The 24,952-nt window shown below is 51.0% G+C and overlaps 2 protein-coding genes and 3 non-coding genes across 6 annotated transcripts; all 5 read left to right on the forward strand.

Annotated features, from left to right (window-relative positions):
• The first annotated feature begins 443 nt into the window (after positions 1–443).
• LOC119362888 (transcription factor BHLH062-like) lies at positions 444–2,849 on the forward strand. Of its 2 annotated transcripts, none has more exons than XM_037628157.1 (5): positions 444–597; positions 693–778; positions 1,262–1,380; positions 1,780–1,907; positions 2,199–2,849. In XM_037628157.1, the coding sequence occupies exons 2-5, from the start codon at positions 726–728 to the stop codon at positions 2,679–2,681; spliced, it is 783 nt and encodes a 260-aa protein (XP_037484054.1). In that variant the 5' UTR covers positions 444–597; positions 693–725; the 3' UTR covers positions 2,682–2,849. The 2 variants fall into 2 exon arrangements, with proteins under 2 accessions (XP_037484054.1, XP_037484053.1); XM_037628156.1 differs by having other exon boundaries at positions 445–597; positions 687–778.
• Positions 2,850–4,917: 2,068 nt separating this feature from the next.
• On the forward strand, positions 4,918–8,535 carry LOC119362889 (40S ribosomal protein S9-2). The gene is made up of 3 exons (XM_037628158.1): positions 4,918–5,055; positions 5,617–5,998; positions 8,059–8,535. Exons 1-3 carry the CDS (start codon positions 5,028–5,030, stop codon positions 8,234–8,236), a joined length of 588 nt encoding a protein of 195 aa, XP_037484055.1. The 5' UTR covers positions 4,918–5,027; the 3' UTR covers positions 8,237–8,535.
• LOC119266316 lies at positions 6,397–6,487 on the forward strand. Its single transcript, XR_005131985.1, has one exon. It is a non-coding gene; the product is annotated as a small nucleolar RNA Z161/Z228 (small nucleolar RNA).
• LOC119266315 lies at positions 7,318–7,406 on the forward strand. Its single transcript, XR_005131984.1, has one exon. It is a non-coding gene; the product is annotated as a small nucleolar RNA Z161/Z228 (small nucleolar RNA).
• LOC119266317 lies at positions 7,640–7,724 on the forward strand. The gene has a single exon (XR_005131986.1). It is a non-coding gene; the product is annotated as a small nucleolar RNA Z162 (small nucleolar RNA).
• Positions 8,536–24,952: the final 16,417 nt, after the last annotated feature.

Genomic DNA, 24,952 nt, shown 5'->3' on the forward strand with positions numbered 1-24,952 from the left:
GTTTACTGTTCTGGTCATGCTCGAGCGCAGATTAGGACTTCCGTAGTAATTCCTTTCTAGAAGTATTTTCTTTACCTTCCGTATATAAAATTCGCAATGGATCACGCGGCCGGACGCCACCAGGCACGCGCGAGCCCGTGGAGGGATCCAGGTCGGACTGGATAAACTAGGCGCTGGGCCAGCGACGCCACGCGCCCACCCGCCGCTGGGTCCAGAGGCTCGTGCCCACCACGGCACCGCGCCCGCCACGGCGCCGAGGTGGGAAGTCCACGCAGCAGCACGCGCGGCCGAACGGTGCCGCCCACGCGCCCCGCCCCATCGCCATCCCCCTCTCCCCGCCCCACGGTTCGGCTACGCTACACGACGTCCCCAATCACACGGCGGGTCGCTTTCTCCCTCCGCCCCCGGCTTCTCCCCGTTGGACGATCCGTCCGTCGTCCTCCCCCTACTTAGCTTCCCCCTCCCGTCTCTCCCCCCTTCCCTCCCACCCCTTTACCTCGTGCGATCACCGAGAACCATAGGTAGAAGAAACCCTCGAAGAGCAGCTCTTAGGCTCGCACTCTCGAATCCTAGCCCCCTTGTCCGCTTCAATTGGAGGTAATCCTCCTGATTTATTTGTTTCTTCATGTTCTTTCGTCTTGTTGCTGGGCCGGGGAGGCGGAGGAACTGATGGACCTTGGTTTTAGTCGCAGGGTGAGGGTACCGGGTCGAGCTTCTGGGCCAGCATGGTGCCCAGGGACATGGTGAATGCCCCCGCCGAAAGGCTGCACGTCCAAGGGTGAGTTCTGGGGCCTGCAATTGATTTATTTTTCAGTCTTGGGAAGAGGAGCAAGAAAATGAACTGGCCCGCAGATTGAATTCCGCAGCGATTTTCACCCTGTAGAATTAGTTCGAGCATGATCTTTTTTCAATAAAATCATCGCGGGTGTATATGGAAATACTGAAACCCATATGACTTCGTACTCAGCCTTGAAGTAAAGGAACCAACCAGAGTTTTTTAGCCCTAAACAACCATTGTTTCTGAAATTTTAAACTGCTTGCAAGTCGTAGCATCCATTCCATCGGTAATCTTGTCGCTGTGGAAGAGGTAATTCGGTGTGGCTTCTCGTCTTCTGATTTCATGCGCTACAAATTTAAATTCGTGCAATAGTGTTCACCCTGGTGTCTTATGATCCTGGGAACTCCTGCCAAGATAAAACTGTCTCATACAATTCTGATATCATCTGACTGATTCTTACACTGATGTTTGAACATTGTGCAGGTCTGTCGTGAACAAGAAGTGTGAGACGAAGGTGCCAAATAAAATCCACAAGTCGGAGAGGGAGAAGCGGAAGCGAGGCACGCAGAATGACCTCTTTAATGAGCTGGGAGCCATGCTAGGTTTGTGTATATCTTATCTTACTAGTACAAAGCAGCAAGCTGCAACAACATGATTTCTGGTGCCATTACCGCATTTGGAAGTTCCGTTATATGAGCTTGCCGAGTGGTTATCTCTATGTAAAATTTAGCATGCTGGTAGAGCTATTGGGTCATCGAAATGCTAGGCTGGTTTTATTAGGATAATAAAGCAAGATCACAGATTCAACATCTAGCAAATAGCTTGTATTCACACAATAGCCTGAGTTTTGACCTTTCACTATGCAAGGCAAATTTACATTGAGTGCATATATGTCATGACCTTCTCCCCATGTGTCTGATTAGTTTGTATCAAATCTACAGCCCCATCCTTTTGGTTATGCATTTATACTTTCTAAATCAATGCAAACATCTCCTTTTCAGAACCAGACAGGCAGAACAACGGGAAGGCATGTGTATTGGGTGACACTACACGGATACTGAAGGATTTAGTTTCACAAGTGGAATCTCTTCGGAAGGAGAATAGCACACTGAAGAATGAATCTCACTATGTAAGACCTTTTGAATAGAGCAACTCTATTCAGTAATTTGATGATTTGTGTCTATTATATCATGGATATGAAAATGTAGTACATATTCTTGTGCCGAGATTCCTTTAGAATAGGAAACCAATCCCATCCGTTAACATTTATGGCTTCATGCCAAGTATATTTATGAACAAATAGGAACTATTCCAAGTAATTTATGCCAAGTAATTTACACTATTATCACTGCCCAGATAATACACTTCCCCAGCACTTCATCACTGATGCATTTCCTACTTTCCTCATGATATGAAACAGGTTGTGTTGGAGAGAAATGAACTGCGTGATGACAACAGCATGCTTCGCAATGAAATCCAGGAGCTTCAGAACAAGCTGAGAATGCGTCTGCAAAGCAACCCTATTTGGAGCCAGGATACTACTACAAGATCAGCCGTTGCAGTACCTTATCCCACAAGCGGAGTGTTCCCAGTACAGCATTCACCACATTCACCAGTCATCACCTCGACGGCACTTTCTCTGCAACCTGTAATCACTGAGCAATGCTATGCTGCCCCACTACGAGAGCTGCAGCTCTTCCCAGAAGTTTCACCTACATCCACTGAAGATAGCGAACTGTCACAAGACCAGGGGATTTCCAATAGTGTAACAAGGCCCCAGGCACGGTACCCAACACCAGCGGCGATGTCGCCAGTAAATGAGTTCCCAATCCTTTCAAGGATGGGAGAGGAGCAACAATATAGTAGTGGCACTAGTGAGGAAGACGGTCCACACAGGGTTTAAGTACATAACACAATTTGCTTCACCGTTTGAGAAGTTTCTGTAGTGTGAGTGGAGTGTGTTTCTCTGCAACAGATACATATGCAGACGTGCATGTAAACTCCAATCTGTCTCCGAATCTTGATCTTAACTGGTTAAATAGGTGATAATAAAAAATGCTTTACACCTGAATCTTGTATCTGATAACTGCACATGTATGGATAATGGATTGCTCTCAGCAAAAATCAGTATAGATGATGATACTGCTGTTAGTCACCTGGGCACAAGTACATTTTCGCCTCGACAGTCCAACCTTGCGATCAGTTGGTGGTCGTTGCTTCAGTTCAGCAAGGTTAGATATTAGGAAGACACTTCAATGGAGCTGCAGCCCGCTTCTTTCCTGTCCATGTCCATTTTCTGCCCTTGTGAATCCCTGACCTGTGCTATTTCATCCCAACGGCCTTCCAATGCATATGCGTTCGACAGAAGAATGGTATCTGATGGATGGTAATTGCCCATGGCATCCAATCGTGCCTGCACCGTCCTCCCCAGCTCGACATTGCCATGAACTCTGCAGGCTGCAAGTAAAGTTCTCCACCCCACAGCATCGCCATGGGACGACAAACTTCTTATAAGCTCATACGCTTCATCCAATCGCCCTGCCTTTCCGAGGAGATCGATGATGCAGCCATAGTGTTCGGTGTGAGGAGATAGGCCATATTTCCGGACCATGCACTCGAAGTGCCTCTTCCCTTCAAACACTAACCCGCCATGGCTACAAGCATTCAGCGCCGCAAGAAACGTAACCTCGTTAGGAGTGACACTGTCTTGTTGCATTGAGCGGAACAAGGATATCGCGGCATCAGACTGTCCATTAACCCCCAACCCCATGATCATCGCAGTCCATGCCATCACATCCCTGTCGCACATTGCGTAAAAGACTGCAATTGCCTCCTTTGGGTACCCACACTTGAAGTACATATCCACGAGCGATGTTCCTAGTGCAGTGTCAAGCTCAAGACCAAGCTCCAGCGCAAGCTCATGGATGCGACGACCGGGTACGATTGCCCCCGACGCTCCACACGCAGAGAGCAAACCCACAAGAGTCCCTGTGTTTGGTTTCAATCCCTCCTGTCTCATCCTATCCACCAATCCCATTGCCTCCTCAATCTGCCCGGCCTTTGCGCAGCTATCCACCATGCAATTATATAGCACCAAGTCCCTCCTCGTCGCATCTTCGAAGACCTTCTTTGCACATCCAATCTCCCCTTTCCTAGAATACATCCCCTCCAATGCTGCCGCCACCTTGACATCCTTGCAGAACCCTGTCTTGACGCTGAACCCATGCAGTGACTCTCCTTGCCACCCGCATGCAACCAAGGCGACAACCGCCGTCGCACTGACATCCACACCACAGCACATCATAGCGCTGAACATCTCCACTGCCGCGCTGATCTCCCCGGCCCTGGCATAGCTCCCGATCATCGTGTTCCACGACACGGTGTCCCTCTCAGGTATTTCATCGAACATCCTCCGCGCGTCCCCCATGTTCCCAACGCAGCAGTAGAAGTGGCACAGCACGTTCCCCAGGCCCACGACGCCTAAGAACCCGTACCGCAGCACGAGCGCATGAACCTGCCGCCCGAGCGAGCCCGCCGCGTCATCGCCGGAGTTCTTGGCGCAGAGCGCGACGAGCGGCTGGAAGGCGAACTCGTCCAGCGCGGGGAGGCGCGCGCGCGCGGAGGCGAGGACGGCGAGGGACGCGGAGGCGGCCGAGGAGAAGGAGGGAGCCGCGGAGAGGGCGCGGAGGAGGGCCGTGTGGTGGTAGAGGGTGGGGCACGGAATGGCGGCGAAGAGCGAGAGCGCGTAGGGCAGCGGCGCGAGCGGGGAGGCGAGCAGCCTGGCCGTCGGGAGCGCGTGGTGCGGGAAGAGCGAGGCCTTGAGCATGGCCGCGTGGAGCTGGAGCAGGTGCGCCGGCCGCGTCGCCGACCTGAGCAGCGCCGTGATCGTGGTGACCAGCGGCTTCCCCGGCGACGGCGGCTGCATGGCGCTCGGCCGTCGCGCGCGCGGACGCGCGGTGAGGTGTTTTTCCCCCCCCCCCTGTGAGTGCGCCCCGTTCGCTGCTTCGAGTTCACGGCCTTATTACGCGGGGTGGGCCGCGTGTGTCTGCCTCGCCGTTAAAGGCTCACTAGGGCTTGCATAAGCAAAGAGGGCCAAAGTCCAAAGCCCGGCCCATCAGACCGAACTAGGTTTAGCCCTCCCCTATATAATATCGCCTCGTCCTCTCGGCCGCCACTCTCCACCGATCCCCTCACCCCCACCGGCGGCGCACAGCCCGACGACCCGAGCGATCCTGCGGAGGCGGCAGCCATGGTGCACGTCAACTTCTACCGCAACTGTAAGCCCCCCTCTACGCACCCACCCATGTCGTCGTAATGCGCGCCGCGTATGCTGAACGGCGTCTCTCTCTCTGGGCCGATCCAAATTTGCTTTTCTAGTTTCATGAGGCAGCGTCTGTTGGTGTCTGTTATAGGATTGCAACAGCTTAGTTTCGTTCCCGTTTCTGGTTTTGATCGGATGAACTAGGCGATTTGTACCCAGTGGCGAAGAAGATTTGTAGACTAGCCTGGTACGGAGCAGATTTGGCTCTAAAACGAGAGATTTTGGTTATGATCTGATAACTAATTGAAATATATTTTCTCAAACATGAGATTTCTGTTATCTTGTGACACTTCACTCGGTTTAGTCTAATGCGGCTTCCAGGACGTGTAGTTTAGAATTTGATGCGAGATAATTAGCACGAGCTGGCTTCTGATTCATAGTGTTTATCTCCTGCTTAACGGTTACGCGTTTAAGCCATGCCATTTCCACTTGAAATTTTACTGCGTTATGTGCTTGTGTTGTATCTGATTGTTCTTGTTGGCTGCTACAAGTATCTTACGATTTTGTTGTGGTGCAGATGGGAAGACTTTCAAGAAGCCAAGGCGTCCGTATGAGAAGGAGCGTCTTGACGCTGAGCTGAAGCTGGTTGGGGAGTACGGTCTGCGGGCCAAGCGTGAGCTCTATCGTGTGCAGTATGCCCTCAGCCGCATCCGAAATGCTGCCAGGGAGCTGCTCACTCTGGATGAGAAGAACCCCCGCCGTATCTTTGAGGGTGCGGCTCTCCTCCGCCGCATGAACCGCTACGGTCTTCTCACTGAGGAACAGAACAAGCTTGATTACGTGCTTGCCCTCACTGTTGACAACTTCCTCCAGCGCCGTCTCCAGACCATCGTCTTCAAGAATGGCATGGCCAAGTCAATCCATCATGCTCGTGTCCTTATCAGACAGCGCCACATCAGGTTAGCCATCGACACTCGCCCATCTCTTTTATGCATGTTGAAATTTACAGGGCTACTAGTTGATCCTGTCATGGAATATCATTCAGTACTCACCTGGGAATCAGTTATCCACAATGAGATCTGTACCTATGTTGTTGTAGCCAACAGTTTTGTGCTTCACTATAATATCGTGATAGGTCATATGCAGAAGTAATGTTTGGATGTGCTTTGGTAATTTAGATTGTACTCCCATAATGTAAGTCCTTTTTTTACACTGTGCTAGTGCCAAAAAAACGTCTTACATTATGGGACGGAGGGAGTAGTTATCTATATTTTGTTGCTGATATTGTTATATATTTTTTGGCTGGTGGATCTCTACTGATTGTAGAACACATGACTTGTGCCTATTCATTTTGGATGGGGCATATGATGAGAAACTGTATGCAAACTCATGACGGTCGTCTAAGATACTTTGTGTATAATGTTGCAATCATATTTTCTCTGATGTCACTTGCTCTTGAAGTCTGGGGTATGCTATCCATGATGGATCATTTTGTTTGACTTGCTTGTCTTGCTGTAATCATGTCCTTGTATAATTTTAAGCTTTGCAATCTTATAATGGAAAAATAATGCAATCTAAAAATTTCCGAGTTTCAGAATGTCTGTTCAAATCTGTTAAGGTTGTGGTTGGTTTACTCTTCCATGGTTTAGTTGCTAATATATCTATTTGGGCTTCTTATTTGAGTGGATAGATCATAACATTACACACAGTGTCCTGTTAATATTAAGTCTAATAATTGTTGTAGATCTTTCTGTTGCTAACTTGTTATGTCCTTATCATTCTGAGTGCTCTATTTGGCTGCTAAGCTCTTTATTTTGTCTGATATTTTGTTTTCTTCTTCTTCAGCTTGATAGCTTCATTTTCTGTTGGTTAGTTGACTTCATATACCAGCCTTTTCTTTTTCTGCTGTCAACATGAAGCAACTGGCTCTGAATCAGTTAACTTTTGTGAATGAACATGCCTGGTTAACCTTGGCTTAAAATATGTTTATTTATATTTCTGAATTGCCATTTGTTGATCTGAACTTGTAAATCCCTTGTTGCTCTTAAAGGTTTGAACAACATGATTTTCCTTGTTTTTGTTTATTGATATTCATCACTCTTGAACCAATCCTTGTAAACCGTAGTAGTGGCAGACCTGAAGATGATGATTTATAGATCATGCTTGATAGTTGTGAGGTTGCCCATGCCTGTAGGTTTATATTAGGCAGTTTGTTTCCAGTTTTTTTGCCGATATTTGTACATTTTTGGCTGGTCGATATATACTGATTGAAGGATACGGGACATATGATGAGAAACTTATGTCACTCACGACGGTCGTCTGAGACACTTTGTGTGTAATGTTGCAATCAAATATTCTCTGATGTCCTTGCTTTTTCATCTTTGCAATCGTATTCTGGAAAATTATTTCAATCTGAAATTCTCTGTTTCAGAATCTCTATTCAAATTTATGAAGGTTATAGGTGAACTCTTCCATGGCTTATTTGCTAATATATCTTTTTTGGGCAATCTTCTTTTGAGTGGATTGATCAGTGCTTAGGTAGTTATTTTCCATATCAACTCTTTTGTAGTTCTGTTAAAATATCCACAGTACATGTTTTTTATGGCACAATGAGGAGTTAATATATCTCTCTACTGAGGTTGGAAGACCAATGACTCTTTATGTCCTTTTCATTCTGAGTGCCCTATTTTGCTGCAAACCTCTTTATTTTGATTGATATATGCTGTTTTCTTCTTCAGCTTAATTTTGTGTTGGTCTTTGTCTACCAGCCTTTTCATTTTCTTCTCTGAACAGTTAGCTTTTGTGAATGAACACGTCTGGGTAACCTTGTCTTAAATTTTGTTTGTTGGTATTCTGAATTTCTAGTTAAACTTCTAACTCACCTGGTTTGAACAGCATAATTTCCTTGTTTTAGTTAAACAATTTCATAACTCTTGTCTTGAGGTCCTTGTATACTGTAGATGTGAGGCATATCATATATAATGATCAGCATCTGACTGTTGTATATGTTTCTCCACAGGGTTGGAAAGCAGCTCGTCAACATTCCTTCTTTCATGGTGAGGGTGGACACTGAGAAACACGTCGACTTCTCGCTCACCAGCCCCCTTGGTGGTGGCCAACCTGGAAGAGTGAAGAGGAAGAACCAGAAGAAGGCCTCAGGTGGTGGTGGTGATGACGGCGAGGAGGAGGAAGACTAAGCGCTCAGCCTCGACCCGCAAACTTCCGTTGCAGAAATGTTGAGATTGCCTTGTGGATCTTGCAACGGGAAATGATTCAAACTTTGGTTCGTTCTTAGAAACTTAGTGGTGTAGAGCTTTCGTTGCTTCAGAATCATTTGGCTATCGATTCTAAAATTAAACTTATGTTTGTTGGTTTTGCTTGGTTAGTGACTACCGAGCAGAAGAAGTGAACTCAGTGATGCTGCTTCGTTTTTTGTGAACCAAACGTATCTTGTTATCGATTTTACAGGCCTGGTTCTGAGTTATTTTACTCTGCATGAAGTGTTGTCCTTACTGTTTTTCTGTTTTGTCTGATCGGTTAAGTTGGTGACAGTTTCGAGTGTGTCGACCGAATGATACCCTTTCCCTGTCTAATTACAATTGTAGTATTAGTAACAAATTTGAACTGTATTGTGGAAATGGGAATGAGGCCCCTGAGAAATTTGTTTTGGTTTTTTTAAGCAGCTTCAAGTTTGCCGGAATTTTGAAAAAGAGGCTGACCAAGCTGCCTTAGGCGAAAAATTCCTAGGATACAATATTGTAGCTTGAACCCACACCTTAGTGATCCTACCGGTGCAGCTCCATTAGCAGCCTCATGCCACATTTACAAATTGTATGGTTGCCTACATATGGACTTCCTGCATTAGAGGATCAACTTTGGCACGTTGTTTGGTTGCCTGCATTGTCTTGGCGCATACGACTACACGCTGTTTGGTTGCTTGCATGGGGTGTGATTAAGAGCTAGCACTTGCATTTAGCACACAGGGTTAAGAGCTAGCAGAGGAAGGGGGAGAAGAAATGCAGTGTGCACCGGACCATGGCGATTGCGGTGGATAGTGACCGTGTTCGACATGACGAGCATGGAGTCGTGGGCGAGCGACCCAGTCGGCGGCACGGCGAGCGACACCGTCAATGAGCTAGTTGCGGTGCTCGCGCAAAGACAGTGGACAGGGGAGGAGAATGCAGTGCTCGCGTCATGGTATCATCCGTGCGGTGGGACGAGAGAGGAGGCCGAGATGATCGACGCCAGAAGCGACTCCAGTGTTGTGGGACGAGAGAGGAGCCCAAGATGATCGACCCCGTCGGCGGCGCGGCGAACTGTAGTGTGCGCGCCATTGCAGCGTCAGTGCAGTAGGAGGACAACAGAGAGTAGGCCGAGATGAGCGACGCCGGAAACGACTCTAGTGTAGTAGGACGCGGGCAAGGAGATCAAGGGGAAGGACGTCGGCGTCGAGAGGGGCGAACATGAGGGCTTTGAGCAGAGGACAAAGGAGCTCGACATGGCGGCGTCAGTGTAGTAAACTGTTGTTTAAAGAGAGATGAAGCTACGATCGTCGAAACCAAAAACTTACAACACGAATGTTGTGAGGAACTGCGAGATTAGGTTGCTAGTCAAAGAAAATTTCAAATGATGGATCGTGCGCGACGAATCTGATAAAATTCGTCCAGAATAGCTCCAAACGGGAAGATGAAATTAAGAACTTACGGCCGACGAAACTACGAACCGATCACCTGAATGGAACCGTAGCATCGAGGTGCATCTTTTTCGTGTAGAGCTTACCTCGAACCGAAGCACCGTTGTGTAGATCAGATGGAGGAGATTAGATAGGACCTTACTAGAGGTTGAAGAAGATCTCAAGTAATCACCTCGCATCCTTCCCGTCTCCACTCGCGCAAGGGCCCGCTCCCTTGCGCTCGGCTCGGCCTGGCTCGTGAGACACTGCCAATTCGAGCGTTTCCAGCGAGCCAGCCTTTGAGCCGCTTTAACAAACGTGTGATGCAGGCTGAAAACAGGCAACCAAACAGGCCTCTGGCTTTCCGCACGGGCCTGATTGGGCTCTATGCAGGAAACCAAACACGCCCCTAGTGAGGACATACCCAAAACCTGTGATATAATGTCTCTCCCTACCACATGTGGCGCAATACACACCCGCCATGATCTGTCGACGAAGAAGCTCACCCACAACAGTCAGGCCATTGCGCATTAGCCATCATGTATGTATTCTTCTTTTTTCTTTATTTGGTGTACTTGTATCCCCATGGTGCAAGCCATCCTTTGTGGCTGACGATCGTTGAAGAAGGTTCCTGTCATCCGGTCTTCACGCGATTCTTTGCCATACGCAGGTTGCCAGAATTACTATTCTATTGTACGATTCTACGACTTTACAATTCAAACTAACCCCTCCGATTCTATGATTTTGGTTAGTAGAATCTACGTTTTTACAATTTTGGTAGTTAAGATTGTACAATTCGCGATCCTACGATTAGAGCTCCGATCCGATTCAGAATTACAATTCTAGCAACCTTGACTGACTTAACTGTGTACCGTCCTAAAAATAAAATCAGAAAACACAATCCAGTCTTGATACAAATGAGCACCTCGCTGGAGACACTCAACCTACTGCCTTCGACATCGACCTTGCCAACAGAAGGTAAAAAGGGCCCCCCTTTGGATTTGGTAAGAGCACTCCGAGAACAATATTGAGCCGTTCTTCAGATTCGAAGGTGAAGGTCGATGCAACAATGTAGATTAACTAAGAACCTCAAAGCAAGCTTGCTTACACCACGAAACGTCATATCTGAGTGGGCCAAACATAGATCCACAATTGTTTCCCCTTTCATCTCCATGACCGTGAAAGAGCTGAGGAACAAAGCCATCTTAAGCCCGATCCAGCCATACGCCGAGCTTATTAGGGGTCCCATCGGACCGGCCACTTGCAATAGTATTTCTCTGTAGAAAATAACTGAGCTAAGGAGTGGGCGCCTTGAAACGCCACTAGAGAGCGATGGAGTGAAGCCTCACAAAGACATAGCACCACAGATAGTGAGGCCGTCGGAGGAGAAAGGGAGGGGTGTCAGAGCACCCTCAATGACTCGCAAGTAGGAGAGATAAAGGGAAGGGGAATAAGCCTAATTTCCTGTTGTCGAACCTAAATTACTTATTACTTGTCTTGTTTTCTGCGATAATCATTGCTTAACTGGCTTAGCAACTCGTTAGCATGTTAGATGATAGATTAGAGCATGGTTAATAATGTAGCCGGTTGATGGCTACAGAAAGATGCCATGTCATATAAAGTATTTATGAAAAATAATCATATAATGGGTTCGCTCTTAGATTAGCTCCAAGCATTTACTATTTGCACGAACAATGCATAAGATTGAAAGTGCATGTGTACTACTTTTTCTAGATTCATGTGCCATGGCAGTAGAATAAAAGCCTGCTTGACTCTCCTTTCTTCTCACTCCTCCAAATAGGCTTTTATGGCATGAAAAGTCTTGTAGCCTACTGACTAGGCTTTGTTAGAACATTTAACAAGCATACACATACCGAGAGCATCTACAACCAGACTTGATAAATCTGACCGACCGATCACGCCTCAAATAATCCATTCCACAATCGGATACCTCAAATCCATATTATTACATGCAACATAAACCTAATTTTAAGCGGAGCCCGTCCGGCTCCGCCGTGCTCATGTCCGGGGGGCGGCTGCGCTCCCTAGAGTGTTGGTCCGGCCGCCAGCGAGGTAAAGTAGGACATGGGACACGAGCCGACTTAGGAAACTCAAGACGTCGCCGTCTCCCATGCCCTACACTTCCTCGCCAGAGCCTGTGACCCCGACGGTGTCGGTGGACGCCAGATCAATGATGGACTCGTCCTGGGACGAGCCGGCGACATCCACCACGACGGGGTTGCGGCACCCGGACTGGTGCACAACACGGGACACCGGAGAATGCGACTCTGCCTTGCCAACGTCCACCGCTGCGAAGGCTGCCGCTGCCTCCCGCGCCCGCTGCCTCACACGGTGTGCACGTCGCGCCATCTTTGCGTCAGACGACGCCCATGGCGCGTCCTGCTGCTCGGGGCGTCAACGGAGGGGTTGCGTGTCCGCCACCGTGTTCGGACATCAGACGGACCGCACCGTCTCCGATGAGGCAGCGATGCAACATCTCGCAGCAGATGCATCGGCCATTTGGCAGACGCAATGGATTCCCGACGGAAGGAGTCCGAGAGTTGTCGTCGGGCGGCCTCCTCACGGAAGGCAAGGCGGACGGTTGTCTCCTCCTCGGGGTGTCGTGGGATAAGCATGGAGTCGACGGATCTGGAGGTGTTGGACTCGGATCTGCTGCCCGCCATGCCGAAGAAGTTCGGAGATTGCCGAACAGGAGTTTGGGTGGCGGAGGGGAGTGGAATGAAGTGACTAGGGTTTGGTCCAGGAAGTGGATGAAGAGGAATATATGTGAGGTCGGGTGGGTCAACGTGGGCCGGGTCCGACATGACGGACATGCCCGGTCGCTACCATATCCGCCTCATATTTGGGTTGGATATGAAGGTGCCGATCAGCCTGCGCGTTTGAAGCGCCCGTCTGAGTCGATTTTTTGTTATCGATCACTTACAGGCTGTCTGCTCGGCCGTATAAGGCGTGTTTGGGGCGCCCGGCTCTGAGCAGGTGAGCTACGTAGTGCATATTTACCTTACAAATAATAAGAAATCAAGGAGTTTGGTTTAGTTAATTATAAGCTCGTGGTTTGCGTGGATAAGGACGTGTTTCGCTTGAATCCACCGCACAGCCTGAACAGATTTGCTACTGACGGAAAATTAAACCAAAAAAGTTTCCACGAGTATCACGCCTTTCGCTGGAAAGTGGAATAAATATTGTTTGTTGCAGAAAGTGATTTTTTTTTTATTTTGCTATTATGCAGGAACAATAGTAATAGTACCAAAGGAAAATCTTAGAGCAGTTGGCTAACATTTTAGAATATGCCCTGAAAAAAAGAACTAGTAAGTCGGTAAAGCATGTGCTTGCTTCGGATGGCCTCAAGCTGCTCCCCTTCTCCATTCCTCTCAGCTTAGCTGGGCTTGCAAAGCATGTGTTCGTCCATGTCCCATAGTAGTGCGACACCACCTCCATCTCATCACACAAGCAATCAGATGCCTCCACTCCCGCTCATCCGTTGCCCCGAATTCAACACCACCTCCATCTTCCTCCTCAAGTTCTGAAGTATCATCCTGTCTGCGTACGTAGTGTCGTACTCATACATTTCTTCATCTTGATGTGCTCAGTGCAGTTTGATGTACCCACCGCATGGCCATGGCCATGTACAGGGCACTGTCGTAGTCATATATATGTATTGTATCCCCTCTGCGTAGGGACTGCCGTTTCTTTTTCCTGCCGTAGTCATATATGTTCTAGTAGTTAGTACGTCCAGCTTGCCCATGCAGGGGCGGGAGCTGCTATGTCCAATATATTATCTAGCACCCGTCTTGAGCGGGCGCCCTACTGTAATTAGCCTGTCTCTAATCAGGAAAGAGCTGCAAACACGTACTTTATTAGAGAGTGAAGTCATCGCCTAGTCGTCGGCCGCCATTCACTTCAATGCACCAATAAGAGAGGGCGTTGCGCACCATCAATACGCCCAGCCCCCTGCACCGAAATAACCACACCCATGATGAATTGATTGCTCCAATTAACACCGCCTGCTTAGCCTCTCCGAATCGATGCCACTGGGGTCGTCCTTAGTAACCTCTCGCAGCATGCTCAGCCTCTCCGAATCGATGCCGAAAACAACAGAATCGGGGTAATTAGCAGTCCCCCACAAGGCCACGATACTCTTGAGCACACAGATCCGTTGCTTTCCCGTATGCATGCTATGGAAGACAGGGGGGATTGATTAGAGCTCGTCTAGCACTATTATGCTGAGAAAACAAGAGGATTCATATGGATCCTGACGAGCTAACCTGGATTTCTCTGTTTCTGCTGAAGCCATGCCCTCTTCCCCCATTGCGTCTCCACCAGCTGGAGGCTTCAAGAAGATGTACAGTGCTACAGATCGAGGGACAGTTCACCCGCTTGCTAAATGATGGTGCACCAAACGTCAGGGCATTTATGACCACACCACCGAACGGCCGTCCCAGTGTGTCGAGTCGCTAACGGACAAGGCTGTATTCGTACACAAATAAATGCGTGTTGGCCCACATGCGAGAGTGTATAGTGGGCGTATCCCCGTTGTGAAAAAGGAAAACACTGTGCGGTATTTACGCGTGGGCAGGAGATGCTATATTAGCTGCTGATCACGACGCGCTGCGGACGCACGAGATAACGACCTCGCGTGGCCGCATGTCCTCAAAATTCGTGTCGCTAGTAAGTACAATATTTTCGAACACTATACCAATACAGACTCTACCCCTATACGCACCTCCGAAAGACTGAGCTAGCATATCATCTTGAGATTAACGAAGTCAGTAAAGACGCCTCATACTTGATGGGAACGTTCCATCACACTAAACGCGCATCGCCGAAAATCCTGAAATAAATTCAAAAATAAATGCGAGCACAAGGCCATAAACCTTGGTGGCTTGGGGATACTACTGTCCATCTAAGGGCATATCCAACAACCCATAAATTTTCTCCCGCATCCATCCGCGGACAAGGGGGACCAGTCTGTGGACATGCATGCGAGAAGCCGCCATCTAACCGTAGCCGCATACATCCGGCCTTCCTCATTTTTTTAAGTCCAGAAGATCAAATAGCCGCATATATAGGATAAAAACGTTCAAGTAGCCACATGCAGCAGTAGTTCAAATTTTAAAAAGTTCAAATATTACATCCCAACATTGTTTTCCCCTTTAACCGTCCACTAATTCTCAATCAGATCTTACTTCAGCTGCTCGTGAGTTGGTCAATGCCGAATTTTTTGATGCATTTGAATAAACTATTCAAATGTGACCGGATTGTGGTCTGGAAGTTGGATAGGATCACCCATGTTCTTAAATTTTAGAGCCGCGGCAACATCGTCACCCTCATCCTCGACGATCATGTTGTGCATGATCACACAACATGTCATCACGTCCCACAAGGTCTCCAGATCCCATTGTTTAGCAGGTCCACGAACAACTGCAAAACGGACCTGCAGAACTCCAAATGCCCTCTTGACATCCTTTCTAGCTGCTTCTTGTCTTTGGGCAAAGTGAGCCTTTTTCTGACTAACTGGGTTAGAGATGGTGCTCACAAAGGTAGCCTACGGATGATAGGTACCATCAACTAGATACTAGCCTATATTGTACTCGTTCCATTGACAATATAGTAGCAAGGAGGAGCTTTTCCTTCAGTCAGCCTCGCAAACAACAATGATCGCTGCCACACATTGATGTCATTGTGAGACTTGAGCATGCCAAAGAAAGCGTGCCAAATTCAAAGATCTTGTGATGCAACTGCTTCAAGAATTATGGTGGGCTTCTTAACATGGCTCTAATATTGCCCTTGTAAAGCCTTCAGCAGTTCTTCCATTTTCAATGCATGCAGTCAAGAGATCAAAACAAACATGGCCACCCTCTTACTTCTGAGATTGCCAAGAACCTCTCAGTGTATGCCCGAGTAGGTTCTCTCAGGTACTGAGGTCCGAACACCTCGACCATGACAATCGCAAACCTGACCATGGCATCTCCGTATGTGCTCTCAGACAGCCGTATGTACTCGTCCCAAGAATCAGCGACCGTGTCATATGCAAGCATCCCAAGTGCAGCCATGCACTTCTGGTAACCTGAGAACCCAATCGTTCCCACTGCATCCTTCTTCAAGATGAAGTAATCATCATAAGATCGGATGCCATGATACAAACGATCGAAAACAGTCTTGCACTTTTGAAAACGCCGGAGAAAATGGCCAGGGAAGAGTGCGTCGGGGGCAAAATAGTCGGCCATCAGCGTCAAATGGCCGCACGCCCTGTTGCGGTTGATCATTCGATGACCCTTGGTCGAGCCCTTGAAATTGAGAACATGCTCCTTGGCATGCTCCATTTTTTCAAGGACCGCCTGCATCATCGCCGTCTCATCCGAGTACTCCTCGTCTAATGAGCCGTCAGACGACTCAACATACTGCTCGTATATGTACTCCAAATCGAAATCCATCACTAGAAAGAAGAAGGGAAAACTCTTTTTAGCTCCAGCGATTCATCCAACAGTTGCCGGACATGGTGACTATAGCAGTAGAGGATGGTACCTGACATGGCGGTCAGAGAACAGGGGTTGAACGGCGACAAAGGAGAAGTGAGGTGGAACCCTGCTGAAACGCTGGAGGAGACGAAGATGTAGAGTTTCGGCAGGGTGTGGCGTGGTGGCCGGGGTGGTGGAGTGGTGGCGAAGGCAAGAGCGAAAGAAGGAAGAAGAGAAAACGAGGAGGATGAAGGCGCGGGGGACTCAGAATGGTTTTGTGTGGGCCAGGGGTGTTAGTACGTATCTGGTGTCCGGACTCCCGCAAAGCTTTTCATGTTTGTCTCCAGTTTGCGGGAGAAAACACGCCTGGACCGCGCCGTGGACCGTTACAAAACCGCATTGGATGGCTTCAGCGGTCCGGGCGGATGCGGGCGGTTTACGGATCCGCCTTAGAGATGCCCTAACCATCCAATCATAGATTGGTTCGTAGTACAAAATTTAGGAGGGGTTTTTGGTACCATTTTAACCGTTGATAAATAGAGTGGAATTTTCTTGAAAAGAATAACATTTAAAGAAAAAGATGACGATCAGCATCAAACTCACGAGTCACGCACGCGAGCTCTTCTAGTACTACTATTTAGCATGCAGATATCTTCTTGTGTGCTTTGCTCTGAATTCTCGCACCTGCCCATCGCCATGCCGTCGTCCATGTACGCCGCACCGCAGGCAAGCGCAAGCAACGGCGTTGGCAATGGCGACGGCATGCCACACGTGCTTGTTGTCCCTTACCCGGCGCAGGGTCACATGCTACCTCTCCTCGACCTCGCGGCGCTGCTCGCCGCGCGGGGCCTCGCGCTTACCGTGGCCGTCACGGCAGGCAACGTCCGGCTCCTCGCGCCGTTCCTCGCAGCGTGCCCGTCAGTCGCCACCGTCGTTCTACCGTTCCCTTCCTCGCCGTTCCTCCCGGCCGGGTGCGGCGAGAACACCAAGGACCTCCCGGCCGATCTCTTCCGCCCGTTCATGGCCTCCCTCGCGGCTATCTCCGCGCCGCTCCTCTCCTGGTGCAAGTCCCAGCCCCGCGGCGTGACGGCCATCGTCTCCGACCTGTTCACGGGGTGGACGCTCCCGCTTGCCGAGGAGCTCGGCGTGCCGCACGTGGCCTTCTCGTGTGCCAACGTTCACTACCTTGCCACGACGCACTCCCTCTGGCGACGCATGCCAACAAGGCGCCACCTCGACGATGCCGACGAGATTGTCACCTTCTCGGAGGTGCCCGGCTCGCCTAGCTTCCCTTGGCGCAGCCTGCCGTGGATGTTCAGGGTGCATGTGCCCGGCGACGAGGTGTCGGAGACTATCCGGCGGAACTTCCTGTGGAATATAGAGAGCTCCTGCTTCGTGGCAAACTCGTTCGCGGCGCTCGAGGAGGCCTACGTGGAGCATCCGCTCCCCGACCTGATGGCGAAGCGGGTTTTCGCGGTGGGCGCGCTGTCGGACGCCGTGCGCAACTGCGACGAACGTGGCGGGAAGCCGGCGGTGGCCCCGGCGAAGGTGGCCGCGTGGCTGGACGGGTTCGACGACGGCTCCGTCGTGTACATCTGCTTCGGGTCGCAGCAGGCGCTGTCGCCGGCGCAGGCGGCGTGCGTGGCCGGCGCTCTGGCGCTGAGCTCGGTGGCTTTCGTCTGGGCGGTGAGGAGCGGCACCGTCGTGCCGGAGGGGTTCGAGGCCGCAGCCACGGCGGCGTCACGGGGCATGGTGATCCGCGGGTGGGCGCCGCAGGTGGAGATCCTGCGCCACCGAGCCGTGGGGTGGTTCCTCACGCACTGCGGGTGGAACTCGGTGCTCGAGGCGACCGCGGCGGGCGTGGCGATGCTCACGTGGCCGATGGGCGCCGACCAGTTCATCAACGCATCGGTGCTTGCGGAGGCCGGCGTGGCGGTGCCGGTGGCGGAGGGCGCCGACACCGTGCCCGACGCTGGAAAGATGGCGAGCGTCATGGCTGCAGCTGTCGCGAAGGAGGGGGAGTCCGTGAGAGAGCGTGCGGTGGAGCTCGGCCGGAAGGCGGCCGCCGCCGTGGCGGAGGGCGGAACCTCGCACAATGATTTGGAAGAGTTGGTGCGTGTGCTCAGTGACGTCGACTAGTATTTAGCTAACGCGCGCTTAGCTGCCCCGTTCTTCGCTCGTTGGATTGACTCTTTTATATGTACTAGCAGATTATTGTCATTGGTTGTTTCATTTTGATCTTTTCTGTGTTGGCATATGTTTTTTATGTTTCGGGGGTGTTTTTTCTTTAGTAAATCGTGTTTGGTTTCTATTGAAGAAATTTTTTGTTCCAACAGAAGAATGAAGTTATTTGTTGCGTGATTGGGGCGTGTTTACATGTTTCGGCCTTGGTGTTGGTCCATGATGATTGTTTGAGCCTATTGAAAACTCCTATTCCACACTAAAACAGTTGAATTGTTGATGTAACACTAACATGGGACTGCCCACAAAGCTCTCCTTCGTTCTTGGCTTCCTTCTCCTCTGCAAGTTTTCTTCACTCGCTCAACTGCTAACTTGGAAAAAATCAGTTATACATTCTTATTTGAAAAAGTTAATTCAATTAAAATATGCTCAAGGAGTTTTAAAATTTTTGCAAATTTTAAAAATCATGAATTTTAGAAAAAAATCATGAAATTTAAAATATATACATTGATTTCAGAAGATTTTAGTAAATTAAATAATTTCAAAATTTTAAAAATATTCACACACTCAGAAAATATCCATGAACTTAATAAATATTAATGAATTGTACAAAATGTGAATTTTTTGAAATGTTTGTGTTTTTATGTTCACAATTTTTAACAAGCGTTCATGAATTAAAATATGAAAAAAAAGAAAAAGAGAAATAAAACTACACATCGCACACGCTTACAGAAGGGGCCTGCAATGACTCCACTATAGATATTCCTTGTATTTTCATTTCATTGTAGATGATGAATGTGTTGTTTTTTTGGGACCGTCTATCCATAAGGTACCTGAAAATAAATTTGCATCTTGTTCCTGCCAGGCGTCGGATCAGGGATGAACGGCCAGATCTCCTTCTTCTCCTCCAACCGTATGTCCATCTTGATCCTTCAATCGTGCACCCTCCGATCCAGTCCTAACTGTGTGCCTCCGCCACCCGTGGCTGGCGGCTATCGCCGCCTCGCCGCCCCGACCTTCCCCCACCACCGTGCTAGCCGCCGCCCCTACCATCCCTCTAAGCCCCACAACACCAGTGAACAACTCCCCTGACCCCCTGCACCCCCACTCTAAGATAGATAATGAGGCTATCGCTTGCCCCTAAGGCCTTGTACAATGCTAGATGCTTAGAGAGGTTCTTAGAAAAATAAAGCGAGTTTTTGTGAAGCATCGGTGCGTATTTCTACAGGAGAAACGCCTAACTAAGCGTCTAACCTATACAAATAAGAATCGGTGCTTAAAGAAAGCCTGGTTTATTTCTCTAAGCACATCCCCTAAGCACCTGCATTGTACAAGGCCTAAGATAGATAATGAGGCTATGGCTTAATCCTAAGATAGATAGTGAAGTTAGTTTTGCTCCGGTTAAGTTTCTTCTTCTCCGACAAGGTCCGGTGTGGAGGAAGGAAGGAAGGAAGAAGGCGACTGACGCAATAAAAAAGTTCAGGCACATAAAAAGTAGCAAAACTGATGTTTTTTTCTTTTGTTTTGAGTCGTAGATGATGAATGTTGGGTATAACACTGTTGGATTTTCACACTTACTGCTCTGAATATGGTTTTGGCCCTCGTTGGTATGGCGTTTTCCAGCCCAAAATGCACGCATTAATTGGAACGTAATATAACCGGCCGAATCCTAAAATCGCGCTTGATTCATCATGGACATTTCATTTTTGGGTTGTTCTGGTGGCGTTACAGCCAAAAACATTTACGGACCAAGTGACGGGTGTATTTTCATTCGCCGGTTTCATACTGGTGTACTCCCTCCGTCCGGAAATACTTGTCGAAGCAGTGGATGTACCTAGACGTATTTTAGTTTTAGATACATCCATTTTTATGCATTTCTTCGACAAGTATTTTGGGACGGAGGGAGTACAATATAATACTCCCTCCATTCCACAATGTAGTGCTTCCTCTATCTACGTGCTTCAACTTTGACCGTAAATTTAACTATCAAGACCGATTGTGGCGGGAGCAAAAATTATATCAGTGAATTCGTATTCGAAAGAAGTTTTCAATTATATAATTTTTTCTTCCGCCGCAGTTGGTCTTGTTGGTTAAATTAACGGTCAAAGTTGGACCTTGGGAAGCGCGGGCGCACTATATTTTGGAATGGAGGGAGTACCCTGTAAGGGCATCTCCAGCCGCGCCCCCAACAAGCCCTCCCCAGGCGATTTCGCCGCGCCGGCGCCGAAAAAAGGCCCCAGTCGCGCCCCCAGAAGCCCGTTTTTCGCCGGCTCGGGCCAAAACTGGTGCCGGCGGACCCAGGCCGAACCCGGCGCCCTGGGGGCGCTTGGGGAGCTGGCGCAAGCGAAAAAGGCGCGTGGGCCCGCACTGGAGGCGACCCGAGGGCCTTTTCCCGCCGTTTTGTTGCCGCTTTTCTCACTTCTCTCCCGCTCGCTCGCCTTCCTCCCGCCATTCTCCTCCTTTCTCCCGCCAACCCCCGCTCGCATTCCGCCGCCATGCCGCCGAAGAAGTACTCCATGCCGCGCGCGGCGGCGACCGCGACCGGCGCCGTGACCCAACCGAAGCAGAGGAAGACGAGGGCGCCGCCATCGAAGCCACCGGGCCTGTCGGACGCCGAGTGGAGGGTGGAAGTTCAGCGGCGAGAAGCAGTCACCGCCGACAGGCGGAACAGGGCGATAGCCAAGAAGGCCCGCGACAACGCGGCGCGCGCGGCGGCGTCTTCCTCGTCTATCGAGGCGGGGATGAATCCTCCCATCGTCAGCCACGCCCACCAGTACGCGCCCTGGGGACAGCAAGGTGCCGGATCTCCATGGAGTTCATCGTCGCCCGGCTACGCCGACAGCGACGCGCACGGCGGGTTCAACCCAAACGTGACCTTCCCCCATGGTCACGCCGCTACACGCACGCCCTCGCCCGCCTTCGCCGGCGTGCAGTACCCACCATACAACTACTCGCCGCCCCCCGCCTACGCGACCACACCGACACCCCATCTCTACCGTGGGCCGCTGCCCTTCTCGCACCTCGGCGACGCCGACGACACGTGAGCCGACATGGACGACATCATCGCGACAGGATCGGCCACGGCCGCCTCGTCTGCCGGGTTCGCCACCCAGGACGAGGTAGTCGACCTCAGCGGCAACATGGAGGCCGAGCTCGGCTACGTCTACGGCGACGACGCGCAGGAACCCGAGGAGAAGGAGGAGGACGAGGAGGAGGAGGAGGAGGAGCCGGCTCCTGTTCCGGCGAAGGGGCGCCAGAAAAAGAAGCGGGCGGCTAGGTCGGGCGAGCCGCGCATCAAGTGGACGTCCAAGGAGGAGGAATGCCTCGCCGAAGCGTGGAAAGTCGTCTGCCTCGACCCGACGACCGGCGCGAACCAGAGCTTGGAGACGTACTGGGACCGCATCAAGGCCGAGTTCGACGAGCGGAAGCTCGTCGACCCCTACTTCAAAGGCGTCTACATGCAGCGCGGGTCCAAGGCGATGGCGAACCATTGGGGACGTATCCAGTTGGCGTGCAACAAATGGCATGGAATCGTCGAGGAGGTCGCGGCTCGCCCGGGGAGCGGCGCCAGCGTTGAGGATCAGGTACGCACGCCGTTCGCCCGCACATCTTCGTCCCCTGCACCCGCCGTTCGCCAACTGTTCGTCCATCCGCGCAGCTGCTGCGCATGTTCGCCATGTTCCGGGGTGACAACCAAGACGCCGACTTCAAGCACCTCCACGTCTACAAGCGCATTGATAAGTGCGAGAAGTGGGCAGAAGTCCGGCGTGCCCTCGACAAGGCCAAGGAGACGTACAAGCCGGACGCGCCGACTCCGGGCGCGTCGGAAGGGCGGCCGGACGGCCACAAATTGGCCAAGAAGGGGAAAAACGCCGACGCGGCAACTGCGCGAGTATAGGAGTCCATCGAGCATTGCCTCGCCGACGCCCAGGCCCGGGCCGTCCTACGCGAAGAGAAGACCGAGGCGCGGTGGTCGGCGCTAATGAAGAACAACGCCATCAAACTCGACCTGCTCCGGACGAACGTCGCCGCGAAGAAGAGGAACACCGACATGGCTTTCCTGATGGGCGGGGCGGACATGCTCCAGAGCAACGACGAGAAGCTCAAGGCGTGGTACATGGTGCAGCGCGGCCTCATCCTGAACGAGCTGCCGACGGCAACGCCCACGACGCCGACGACGCCCACGGCCGCACGGACGCCAAGCCCGAGCGAAGCCTCTACGTCGCCGCCCAGCAGTGTCGAAGCCGCGCCGACGCAGCCCAACACCGAAGCAGCTCCGACACCGCCGAGCTCGCGCACGCCGACTCCGCCAACACCTGGGACCAACCCCGCCGAGTGAATGACCCCGCCGAGGCGGCGGCGCTCTGTTTTTTGTAACGCCAGACTATGCCCGATCGCCGGACTTGCGGCGTCTTTTGAGAGCGGGAACGACCAAGTTTGAATTTACCGCGTCCTGGGGCCGGCGCGTGGGTGCGTGACTGGGAGCTAGCTCGCCCCCAGGGGCCGAGCTAGCGCCGGCACGCCCCCAGGATGCCGAATTTAGTCGCCCTGGGGGGCCGAACAGCTGGAGATGCCCTAAACTATTACAGCTGGAAAAACGAAACGATTTTCGAAGCGGCCTTGGCTCAAATTTTTGGGCTCGGTTGATGAAATAGTGCCATCTCTACTATATTTTCTCTTCGGAGGAGGTTTTATTTGTTAGTTGCTGTACTTATTTTAGGCTCAACAGCATGCCTTCATACTGCATGCATATTTTATATTCCGTTTGTCCGGAATTACTTATCGTAAAAATGAATAAAAGATAAATGTATCTTGAACTACATACACCCATTTCTTCAATAAGTATTTCTGGGCAAAGGGAGTACATTTTATGAAAAGTACTGTAAGAAACGCTACTAGCTAGGCCTAGGAGATAAAATAATAGAAGCCTTTTAAGCCTGCTAAGGACTTGTTCGGTTAATCCCTTCTCCAAGATGATTGGGGAGGATTGAAGGGGATTGGGGAAGATTTTTAACTTACATGAGATTTAATCCCTCACTATCCCCTTTTATCCGCTTCAAACATTGTGCAACCGAACAAGGCCTAAATGCGTAAACTTAGAAACTGACATTATTCTCACTAAGGGCATCTTCAATGGTAACCCGTAAATTTCCTCTAGCATCGGTGTCCGTGGATAGGAGGGACCAGTCCGTGGACAAGGATGCGAGAGACCGCCATCAACATTAGTTGCATACATTTTGACATCAACTCGAACCAACCGAACGAGATTCGATCAAAACGAGCAGATTTCATATAAATGCATCCGGATTTCATTACATTTACATCAAAGCGGTGCTAGTCCGACTCTGGAGGTATAATTAATACCTAATCTAAATGGTCGCCGGTGCCCGTTCCTCGTGTCCGCCCATGAGCCCCGCGAACTGAAGCTTCACCATCTCCAGTTCCGCCTCGGCACTCTCCAGCTCTGGCTCCGGAGGCTCGGGAAGTGAAGTTATCCGCCTCCACATTGCCGCCGAGCAACTATTCGGCCAACGATCTTGAGCCCACCAAGCTTGGCATTGACGCGAGGGGAGGAGCGGTGGCCTTCCTGGGACACGAGCGGTGGCGACCTATCTTGCACTACTCTTCCTCGCTGCCGGCGACGCCCACGAACGGGCCGACTTTGTGGTCATTGTGGCGGGGCGTGGACTCGGCGATGTCCTCCTCCTCATTGTTGGTCACGCCGAACATCGCCTCACCCGCGTCATCGCTCTCCTTGTAGGCGGACGCCACCTCTGCCACCCGCTGCCGGTACCGCCAGCGAGTGACGCGGATCTCACGGGCGGAGCGGTAGGACTCGAGCAACGCCTCCTGCTCCACCAGCTCCGTGTCCGACGCGACAGCCCTGCTGGCAGCGAGCTGCTCCTCCGCCTGCACGTGCTCCTGCAGGAGGTGGTTGTTGTAGGCGGCGTCGGCCTGCACCCCCCGGAACTGCTCCTCCCCCACCATGTCCATGTAATGGGCACATGCCTTGCCGATGGTAATGGTGCAATGCACCGACAGGAGTGGCGCGGAGGAGGAGGAGGGTGGCGTTGGTTCATCGTTGGCAGCGTCCTCCATTGGGACGTCGTCGTCCTCCGGCTGCCTCCCGCCCAGCCAGCCGGCAACAATGGCGGCCATCTCCTTCTTCTGATCCGACGTCAGCCCATTCCAGAGAGCTTTGGCGGGGAGGAATCCATGGTGGAGTGGTGCGGAGAGGGATCGAAGGTGGATGACCGCGGCTATGGCCGAGGCGGCGGTTTATATAGCAATGATGGGCGGCAGAGGGACGGTCGGGTGGCGCCAGAGCAGATGCTTCGGCAACCGCATGCCATAAATGTGGGCGGCAGACGGACGAACGAGCGACTGTCGTGTCATTTGAACGTGTGGCAGTCGCCTGCACCAGAAAGCGGCGCGGGCAGCGTTCTCTCCACCGGCGCGCCGCTTCAATGTCGTCGCTAGTGAGCGGCCGCGTCCACTCGTGCCCGGCATGAATGCAGGCGCTAATGCTCTAGAGCGGCGCTGACCGAAAGCGCGCGGCAGGGTGGAGGGGTTTTCGGTGG

Source organism: Triticum dicoccoides, chromosome 2B, assembly GCF_002162155.2.
Source record: "Triticum dicoccoides isolate Atlit2015 ecotype Zavitan chromosome 2B, WEW_v2.0, whole genome shotgun sequence".
Taxonomy (NCBI): domain Eukaryota; kingdom Viridiplantae; phylum Streptophyta; class Magnoliopsida; order Poales; family Poaceae; genus Triticum; species Triticum dicoccoides.